Source organism: Octopus sinensis, linkage group LG18, assembly GCF_006345805.1.
Source record: "Octopus sinensis linkage group LG18, ASM634580v1, whole genome shotgun sequence".
Lineage (NCBI taxonomy): Eukaryota > Metazoa > Mollusca > Cephalopoda > Octopoda > Octopodidae > Octopus > Octopus sinensis.
Window position 1 is genome coordinate 44,211,243 of NC_043014.1, and position 11,088 is coordinate 44,222,330.

An 11,088-nucleotide genomic window follows, 5' to 3' on the forward strand; every position below is an offset into this window, starting at 1 on the left:
AAATGGGAGAGAACTCATGGAATACTTTATAATGGTTCACTTTATAAACAGTCCACTTTAACCCTTTAGTGGGCGCCGTGGTGATCTCATTCTTGCTCACAACATCATAAGCGGAAAGTGTAACCTCTCGAAAGAGCTGTCCTTCACTCCTGCTCCAGAGCGTCGGCTGCGGGGTCACTCTGAAAAGCTCTATCTGCGACGATTTCATCTCAATCGAAGGAGAGGGGCTTTCTCCGTCCGGGTTGCGAATCCGTGGAATAAGCTGTCGGACGAGATAGTGAAGATGCAGATGACCGCTCGGTTCAAAGTCTCCTTTGACCACAAATGGCCTGAACTCTTTACATGAACACCACCCTGTACATAACTCCATGTCCCCCTACATGGCCTTGCTTTTTGCTTTTTGAGCCAAAAAATTAACTAACTAACTAACTAACATTATTCTGCCAAAATTGATGCTTTTTCATCTACATTGTTTTGAACTAATCATGTATTATCTTGTAGCTATGAGATTTCGATGAGGTAGCTGTTAATTTTTAAAACGATATTGTAGGGTTGGTGTGAGAGACCAGATCTGGCCAGTTTGAACATAAAATAGGCAGAATACTTTTGGCCGGGTATGGCCAGTTTAAATGTTAAAGGGTTAATATAAAGAGTTATACCACAATATAAATTCAGTTTATTTTGTGGACAGCAAATGTAACTTAGTGGTTCTTGTTTTCTTTCTCAGATAATGAATTTGCTTAAGGAAGACAGGCAGGGCTCATTATCCATTTCAAGTCTTCTGAGTATGGTGAAAGTGAAAGTTACCACAGACCGGAAACTCAATTTTGGGGCCATATTTCAGTCTTCATTCCTAGTATCCCTTAAATATAGGTAAGGTCTACCAATATAAATAACATAAATAGCCTGACATATGATATTAGAGATACAACCACACAGACTCGTAATTCAGATAAACATACAGGGTGCAGTGTATAAACTGTCATCTAAATTATGCAAAAATGAAAATAACACTGACATCTCATTTTAACAGATATACTCTTTTACTCTTTTACTTGTTTCAGTCATTTGACTGTGGCAATGCTGGAGCACCGCCTTTAATCGAGCAACTCGACCCCGGGACTTATTCTTTGTAAGCCCAGTACTTATTCTATCGGTCTCTTTTGCCGAACCACTAAGTTACGGGGACATAAACACACCAGTATCGGTTGTCAAGCAATGCTAAGGGGACAAACACAGACATATACACATTACATATATATATATATATATATTATATATATATATATATAATATATATATATATATATATTATATATATATATATATGATGATGATATATATATACGATGGGCTTCTTTCAGTTTCCGTCTACCAAATCCACTCACAAGGCTTTGGTCGACCCGAGGCTATAGTAGAAGACACTTGCCCAAGGTGCCACGCAGTGGGACTGAACCTGAAACCATGTGGTTGGTAAACAAGCTACTTACCACACAGCCACTCCTACGCCTACATTTACCAAAATTACATAAAAATGTCTTGAAATATTAAAGAATAGATTTATTCAATAAAATCGCCATTGGTTTCAATCACGGCCTGCAACTCTTCTGGATGGTCTCCTTGCTTAAGTTGGTGAATGCTGCCATAATCCTTGCCTTCAAATCATTTATGCAAGTCGTTTGGCAAAAGTTGAATGCTCATACACCATTTTCAATGGGAGAGTCCATCATGTATATATATATATATATATATATATATATATATATATTAACAAGTGATATATTACTGGTTTAATATATATATATAATCGATCAACATCAATGGAAATTGCAGCTGTGATACCAGTGCCGGTGGTACGTAAGAGAACCATCCGAACGTGGCCGTTGCCAGCACTACCCCGACTGGCCTCGTGCCAGTGGCACGTATAAAGCACCATCTGATCGTGGCCATTGCCAGCCTCGCCTGGCCCCCGTGCCAGTGGCACGTAAAAAGCACCATCCGATCGTGGCCGTTTGCCAGCCTCGTCTGGCACCTGTGCCGGTGGCACGTAAAAAGCACTACACTCACGGAGTGGTTGGTGTTAGGAAGGGCATCCAGCCGTAGAAACATTGCCAGATCAGACTGGGCCTGGCGCTAAACGATGATGATGATATATATGTATGTATGCATGTGTATATATATATATATAGATATATATATATGATATGTATATATATTAACAAGTGAGATATTACTGGTTTAATGTATATATATATATATATATATATATATATATATATATATATAAGGGCAGAAAGCTTAGTGGCATTTCAGCCATCTTTACGTTCTGAGTTCAAATACCACTGAGGTTTGACTTTGCCTTTCAACCTCACAGGGTTGGTAAAATAAGTACCAGCTGAGTTCTGAGCTCGATGTAATTGACTTACCCCCCCCCCCCCCAAATTACAGGCCTTGTGCCAAAATCTGAAACCAACATTTTCTCGTTTGTGATAATTAGATGAATTGCAGTGGAGTATATCATGTAATTTTTTTTATAATTTTAATTTGAATTTTATAATTTGAATTTGAATTTTATAATTTTTATTTTAATTTTATAATTTTAATATGAATCTTATAATTTTAATTTGAGTTTTATAATTTTAATTTGAATCTTATAATTTTAATTTTAATTTTATAATTTTAATTTGAATCTTATAATTTTAATTTTAATTTTATAATTTTAATTTGAATCTTATAATTTTAATTTTAATTTTATAATTTTAATTTGAATCTTATAATTTTAATTTTAATTTTATAATTTTAATTTGAATCTTATAATTTTAATTTTAATTTTATAATTTTAATTTGAATCTTATAATTTTAATTTTAATTTTATAATTTGAATTTGAATTTTATAATTTTAATTTGAATTTTATAATTTTAATTTGAATTTTGTAATTTTAATTTGAATTTTATAATTTTAATTTGAATCTTATAATTTGAATTTGAATTTTATAAATTTTAATTTGAATTTTCTCTTCTCAAAAGCAGCCGTTTTGATTTTCGTTGAACCTCTTTACACACACACACATACACACACACATTACCACTATCATCATCATCACCACCACCACCACCACCATCACATTAAGAAGGTTACTCACTTGGCCGCTGGATTGTTCTTAGGGCATAACACTCGGTGGTAACCTTCAATTGCTTCTGTTCGACAAGCTTTGCTGCAGTAGTTCTCACGGTAGCAGTCCTCGCAAGCCACCGAGAACCTCTTCGGCCAGTAGGACTCAATCAACTCTTTTAATTCCTCTTTCATCGTGTTGAGTTTATCACCAAAGTAATGCTCAGGCTCCATCAGCGAATAGCCACAGTTATCACACGTAGGAGAAGTTTTGTGGGTATCTGTGGTTTGCCCGATGACCAATGGACAGTCCTTGAAGATGACGCCATTCGCTTCGATGTCTCTCGTAGCTACAACAGCTTTTCCGTAGCGGGAAAAGACTACTTCTACTGGGTAGTCTAGACAAAGTGGGGAGTAGAGACGTTTGACACGAATTTGCTGGAAAGCAATCTTGCACTCTTCGTCAGCGTTGTTAGAAAACTGTGTGGCCTTACGAATCCAGAATTCGGCCAGAACCGGCAGATCTAAATCTTTTAGAATCAGTCCTGTAATAGGAAAGGTTGATAGAGAGATATTAACAGACAGACAGATCGGTAGCTGAATAGAGAGAGAGAGAGAGAGATCAATAGGTAGGTAGGTGGGTGGGTGGGTTGGTGGGTAAGTAGATAGGTATGTGGGAAGGTAGGTAGGTAGGTAGGTAGGTAGGTAGGTTGGTAGGTATGTATGTAGGTAGACTGGTAGATCAATAGGTAAGTAGGTAGGTATGTAGATAGATAGATAGATGGATAGATAGATAGAGAGAGAGAGAGGGAGGTAAATAGAAAGACAGATAGATAGACTGACAGACAGGCGGACAGACAGACACACAGAGATAGATAGATAGATAGACAGACAGACAGACAGACTGACACACACACACACACACACACAAAGTGATATAGATAGATGGATGGATGGATGGATGGATGTATGGATAGATAGATAGATAGATAGATAGATAGATAGATGGATGGATGGATGGATAGATAGATAGAAGACAGAGACAGACAGACAGAGTAGGGAAAGAAGTTTGATACTTGATGTTTTATGTAATTTCTTTTCATTGAAAAGATAGTTTAACCCACACCTCCACCATATGCACATACAATCTAATGTGAGACCAGGCTACATGGTAATTAGATATGCTAGAAATAATAGCCAAATCTCCCTTCCACCAAAACATAATACACCATAATATCAAACAAGGAAAAAGCTCACAAGTAGTTTGCATTGTAAGATTTGTGATACTCCAATGACAGAGAATAAGGTTTTGAATGTTTAATGTCAACTTTGTGAAGGTGAGTTGAGAAAGTACTGATTCATTGACCGATGTAGACATGATATGCATAAACATCTCAACTCTCTCCTAATTTAAGGTTAAGATGAAAAAAAAAAATCGAACCAAATTCGACGACTGGCACCCATGCCAACCTCCCTTCATTGGACACTAAACTCTGCTTGTGAAGACCTGTTGGAGCAAGTGAAATCGAAATCGAAATTGAACCAAATTCGATGAATGGCACCCATGCCAGTGGAGCGCTAACAGCTCCATCTGAGTGGGATCACTGCCAGAGCGGCTGTCTGGCTTCCATGCCGGTGGCACATTGTAAAAAGCACCATTTGAGCGTGATCGTTACCAGCGTCGTCTTACTGGCACTTGTGCCAGTGGCATGTGAAAAAACATTCAAGCGAGGTACCACTGGACTGACTCCTGTGCAGGTGGCACGTAAAAAACACCATTTCGAGCATGGCAATTGCCAGTACCACCAGACTGGCCCTCGTGCCGGTGGTACGTAAAAAGCACCCACTACACTCACGGAGTGGTTGGCGTTAGGAAGGGCATCCAGCTGTAGAAACTCTGCCAGATCAAGATTGGAGCCTGGTGCAGCCATCTGGTTCGCCAGTCCTCAGTCCAATCGTCCAACCCATGCTAGCATGGAAAGCGGATGTTAAATAATGATGATGATGATGATGATGATGGTGGTGGTGGTGGTTAGCTAAACACAGAAGGGACAAAATACAATAGTAGAGCTTTTCTTTTTGGGAAGGAGAGAAGGGGAAAAGGGGTGGGGGCGAATTCCGATCAGAAGGGATCGGAAAAAAAGGGGTGGGGAATTCCGATCAAAAGGGATCATGAAAAAAAGGGGTGGGGAATTCCAATCAAAAGGGATCGTGAAAAAAGGTGGGGGAAAATCCAATCAAAAGGGATTGGTAAAAAAAGGGGTGGGGAATTCCAATCAAAAGGGATCGTGAAAAAAGGTGGGGGCAAATTCCAATCAAAAGGGATTGGTAAAAAAAGGGGTGGGGGAATTCTGATCAAAAGGGATCGTGAAAAAAAAGTGGGGCCGATCAATAGGGATCGTGTATCACAGAAATGTCAATGTAAAAAGGGAAAACAGATTAGGTTTGTCTGTGGATAGAAAAGCCTACGGAAAAGACCACAGGAACTTCAGCAAACTAAATGCAATGTAGCTTGATGCTTATGTTGAACACAACATGACCTGAACAAAATGGTGCCTAATGAAATATGTAACACTGGTCCAGAACAGAACAAAGCATAAATTAACCCTTTAGCATTGAAACTGACCATATCTGACCCAAACATTCTACATATTTCATGTTGAAACTGGCCATATCCAGCCTCTCACACCTACCTTACAATGTAAACAGTCACATTTTCAAAATTTTGAAATAAGCATTACATTTGATAAATTAATCCAAATGCTAAAATGTTAAACTACAGTATCTAAGATTAGTAAGAGATTATTGTCTTATGGCAGTGGTTCTTAACTTTTATTTTTCTTGTAGTCCCATCCCATAGTAGAGATTCCTTCTCGAGCCATGCCTGGCTCCAAAGGGCCGGTTTCCCAGTTTCTTGGTGTATAGGTTCCCCACCTGGACGGGACGCCGGTCCGTCGCAGGTGAGCTGCAAGATGCAGGAGGAAAGAGTGAGAGAAAGTTGTGGCGAAAAGTCAGCAGAAGTTTCGCCATTACCTTCTGCTGGAGCCGCGTGGAGCTTAGGTTTTTTACTCATAAGCACACACATCGCCCGGTCTGAGATTCGAACCTGCAATCCCTCGACAGTGAGTCTGCTGCTCTAACCACTAGGCCATGTGCCTCCACAGTCCCATCCCATCACTTTTAAGCAATTGGTATGCCTAGTGCCCACCTAAGTGGCAACTGAGGTATCACAACTAAACTAACTTAAACTAGATGATAATTTATAAATTTTACTCTAAAAATGGATTGCATAAGTTTTTAACAGTGAAATGACAAAAAAAAAAATTAATAAAGGCAAAACTTGTAAATTTACTTTATAAATTAATTACCAGTTAATGACTTCCCTGTGCTTGGTGAGCTCTCATTTCATTTCAATGACCATAACTAGTTTTAACATGTATAATATGATCATGACTATAGGTAAAATTAACGCTGGAGTCGCCGTGTGGTAAGTAGCTTGCTTACCAACCACATGGTTCTGGGTTCAGTCCCACTGTGTAGCACCTTGGGCAAGTGTCTTCTACTATAGCCTCGGGTCAACCAAAACCTTGTGAGTGGATTTGGTAGACAGAAACTGAAAGAAGCCCGTCGTATATATGTATATATATATACATATATATATATATATATATATATATTATATATATATATATATGGCCTGCTTGCGGGGTGGCGTCATTTGAAGGCTAAAACAATGCGAAGCGCATTGTGACCAGCGATGTGTAGCAACATCTGATAGCCTGGTCGGTCACGGTGATCACGGTGATATATATATATATGTATGTATGTGTGTGTGTATGTTTGTGTGTCTGTTTGTCCCCCCAACATTGCTCGACAACCAATGCTGGTGTGTTTACGTCCCCGTAATTTAGCGGTTCGGCAAAAGAGAAACCGATCAAATAAGTACTAGGCTTACAAAGAATAAGTCCTGGGGTCGATTTGCGCGACTAAAGGCGGTGCTCCAGCATGGCCACAGTCAAATGACTGAAGCAAGTAAAAGAGTAAAAAGAGAGTAAAGAGAGTCACTGCTCCCTAAAGCCTAATGCCTCCTAAAGCCTAACTCCCACTAAAGCCCAACGCCTTCAATATGCCCAGCACCCCCTTGGAAGTGGTATGGCCCTTGTTGAGAAGGTCTGTCTTGTAGTCTTCTATAACAGTCTTTCTTATAGACTCATAGAAAGTACCAATATTACTTTTTGAAGAAGCTACATAATATTCTTTCAACTGCAGTGACATGTCTAGAGTGTGTGTCATGCAGGACAGTCCATGCATTAGTGAGACTCCATCCTCCACCTCACCCACTGGGCCCTTAATCCTATACAACACTAACTGGCCATATCCTGCCTCTCACACCTACCTTACAATGTAAACAATCACATTTTCAAAAGTTTGAAATAAGCATTACATTTGATAAATTAATCTGAATGCTAAAATGTTAAACTGCAGTATCTAAGATTAGTAAGAGATTATAGTCTAATGGCAGTGGTTCTTAACTTTTATTTTTCTTGCAGTCCCATCCCACCACTTTTAAGCAATTGGGATGCTTAGTGCCCACCTAAGTGGCAACTGAGGTATCACAACTAAACAAACTTAAACTGGGTGATAATTTATAAATTTTACTCTAAAAATGGATTACATTAGTCAGACTCCATCCTTCACCCCACCCACCCACTGGGCCCCTAATCCTATATAAACTTATGCAACAGACCCAAAATTGCTATCCCCACAAAAGCATTGCCTGCGGTGGACTGCCCTAGCCTCAACTATGCTATTGCTCAAATGAGATGTCATAAAACTTAACACCCCCAAATGTCAAAGCAACTTTCTAATTCACAACACTAACTTTTAACCCTTTAGCATTCAGATTATTCTATCAAACATAATGCCTATTGATTCCCATTGATTTGAATTAATCCTGCATTATCTCATATCTTCAAGATCTTGATGGTGCAATTACTTAATGTAGAATAACATTGTAGGGTAGGTGTAAGAGCCAGGATCTGGTCAGTTTGAACATAAAGCAGATTAACTATTTTGGCCGGATATGGCTGGTTTAAATACTAAAGGGTTAATATCCACTGAACTTAAGAAAAATTAAGGAAAAAATTGTAAAAATATTAATCAACAAGATATACCACAGATTAAAAATTAATTTTGTGGTACTGTCATTGAAAAATGGATTTAAAAATCCCATTTATATCCCCTAGAATCCTTATCAGACCAAACTAAAAATCATACATACCTCCAAGTTTCCAGATTTCATGATTCCTTAAAGTTTTAGGTATTAACCAGAGCTGTTGTAAGGATTCTAAGTTTTTTTCCATCTGAAAGCAAAGCCTGGCTTTAAATAAACGGAAATTGTGATTTGTTTTATCCAACAGGATAGCCATATCAAAGAACTGCATCGCTTCTTCCAACTGGCCTCGCATTTGACAAGTCTGACCCTGAATTGCTAATTTGGCTGGGTTCTTCATATGTGCAGGCAAAAAGCTTAATCTGGGATCATCATCAGGCTCATTTGCTTCAGATACAATCTTATAATTTACTTCAAGAATCTCTTTCTCATTCTTCAGAAGAAGATCATCCCCTGGGTAAATGTCCTGGGTACAGAATTTCGTTGGACTCAAGTTTTCTTCCTCTGCTTCACCATCTTTGGAATTTGCTTCATAGGCATCAAGAATTTCCTTCTGGATCGTTTTCAGGTCTGCAATTACTTCAGGGTTGCCAGGTTCGGTTTTAAGAACGTTCTTGTAATAAGTGAGGGCTTCTTCATATTTTCCTTGTTTGGCAGCTATTTTACCAGCCAAAATATAAACGGGAGTAGTGGTTAGTCCACTTGCGATGGCTTCTTTAACATCTGCCTGTGCGTTTTGAAAACTGTTTAGATGATAACTACATTTGGCACGCTTGAAAAGATATTGTGGATCAATGATGGGATTTGTTAACAGAGTATCATACTTCTTAATCGCTTCTTTATAATTCTTATTTTCAATCTGTTTTTCTGCTTGCCTCTCAATAGCTTCCATTGTTGTGTTTTCTGGTATTAATCAAAATCTTAATGTGCTTCAGTTCTAACCTCACTTCAAACACAATATGATTCCAAACTCAGACTTCCACACTTTTATATATATATATATATATATATATTCTTAGACTATATGTAGTTTTGGTTTTTCAAATATAAATTCCGGAATTTGTTTTCCTTCTGACTAGTCTTGCAGCATTCTCTTAAAACCTGCTGAGAAAAGAATAAGAAAAAAAATGTTAAAAGTAAGATAATCACACACAATAGTTAGATATTGGAATGCAGAAAAGAGATTTATTGAACAATCAATTTCTCTCTCTCTAAGAACAGTTAAGATATGGAATATAGATGATCGATTTTATCTCAACCACCGAGTTTAGAACAGAAGGAACTATGAAGCAATGAGGGAGCCTCTACATTGTCACTTTGCTTGCCATAAATAACAGCCAAATATCCCTAAAATCATGTCTTATCACATTCAGAAGAAGACAGGACTTATAGAGACAAACCACTCTATGTGTATGTGATTATTCATATGCATGTGTGCATGTTAAGTTAAGTTAAGTTAAGTTAATTTTTTGGCTCAAAAAGCAAAAAGCAAGGCCATGTAGGGGGACATGGAGTTATGTACAGGGAGGGTGTTCATGCAAAGAGTTCAGGCCATTTCTGGTCAAGAGAGACTTTGAACCAAGCGGTCGTCGGCATCTTCACTATCTCGTCCGGCAGCTTATTCCACGGATTCGCAACCCGGACGGAGAAAGCCCCTTTCCTTCGATTGAGATGAAATCATCGTGGATAGAGCTTTTCGGAGTAACCCCGCAGCCGACGCTCTGCAACAGGAGTGAAGAACAGCTCTTTCGAGAGGTTACACTTTCCGTTTATGATGTTGTGAGCAAGAATGAGATCACCACGGTGGCGTCGTTTTTCTAGAGAATAAAGGTCAAGCGTCTTCAGGCTTTCTTCATAAGACAAATGCTTGAGACCAAGAACCATGTGGGTAGCCAGCTTCTGGACTCTTTCAAGATGCTGTATGTCTTTGAGGAGATAAAGAGAAGAGGCTTGAATCCCGCACTCCAATATGGGTCACACCAGTGTGACATAGAGCGGTAGGAATATGGCTGCTATGAGCATCCCAAAAGACCGTCGAATCAAAAACATGTGTGTGTGCGTATGTGTTTGTACATTCATGCATGTTTCTATGGATGTGTGTATGTATGTATCATCATCATCTCATCATCAACATCATCATCATCCTCATCATCATCGTTTAACGTCCATTTTCCATGTTGGCATGGGTTGGTGAGCTCTACAGGGACAATGCCAGGTTCCATAATGTGGTTTTGGCTTGGTTTCTACATCTGGATGATATATATAAATGTGTGTGTGTGTCTGTACATACACATGCACACACACACACACACACACACACACATATACATATATATATATATATATATATATATATATATATCATCATCATCATCATCATCATCGTTTAACGTCCGTTTTCCGCACTAGCACGGGTTGGACGGTTCGACCGGGGTCTGGGAAGCCAGGGGCTGCACCAGGCTCCAGTCTGATCTGGCAGTGTTTCTACAGCTGGATGCCCTTCCTAACGCCAACCACTCTGTGAGTGTAGTGGGTGCTTTTTACGTGCCACCTGCACAGGATATATATATATATATATATAGATATATATATATTTCTTGATTGCCCACAAGGGGCTAAACATAGAGGGGACAAACAAGAACAAACGGATTAAGTCGATTATATCGACCCCAGTGCATATGTATGTGTGTGTTTATATATATATATATATATATATATATATATTATATATATATATAGTGGCGGACTGGCTAGGTTGCCAGCTTGTCCGATGGCAAGCGGGCCCCTGCGCCATTAGAATCCA

The 11,088-nt window shown here is 38.7% G+C and overlaps 1 protein-coding gene across 2 annotated transcripts in view; it reads right to left on the minus strand.

Annotated features, from left to right (window-relative positions):
- Positions 1–9,389, minus strand: part of LOC115221259 — a 15,547-nt gene extending 6,158 nt beyond the window's left edge. For both annotated transcript variants that reach the window (XR_005002927.1, XM_029791408.2), the window contains exons 1-2: positions 8,394–9,389; positions 3,144–3,657 (exon numbers count right to left, since the gene is read on the minus strand). Coding sequence is in view for 1 of the 2 variants with exons in the window: in XM_029791408.2 (XP_029647268.1) it covers positions 3,144–3,657; positions 8,394–9,177 (1,298 nt within the window). In the remaining variant the exon portion in view is untranslated. The remainder of the gene's footprint in view (positions 1–3,143; positions 3,658–8,393) is intronic.
- Between the last annotated feature and the right edge of the window lie 1,699 nt (positions 9,390–11,088).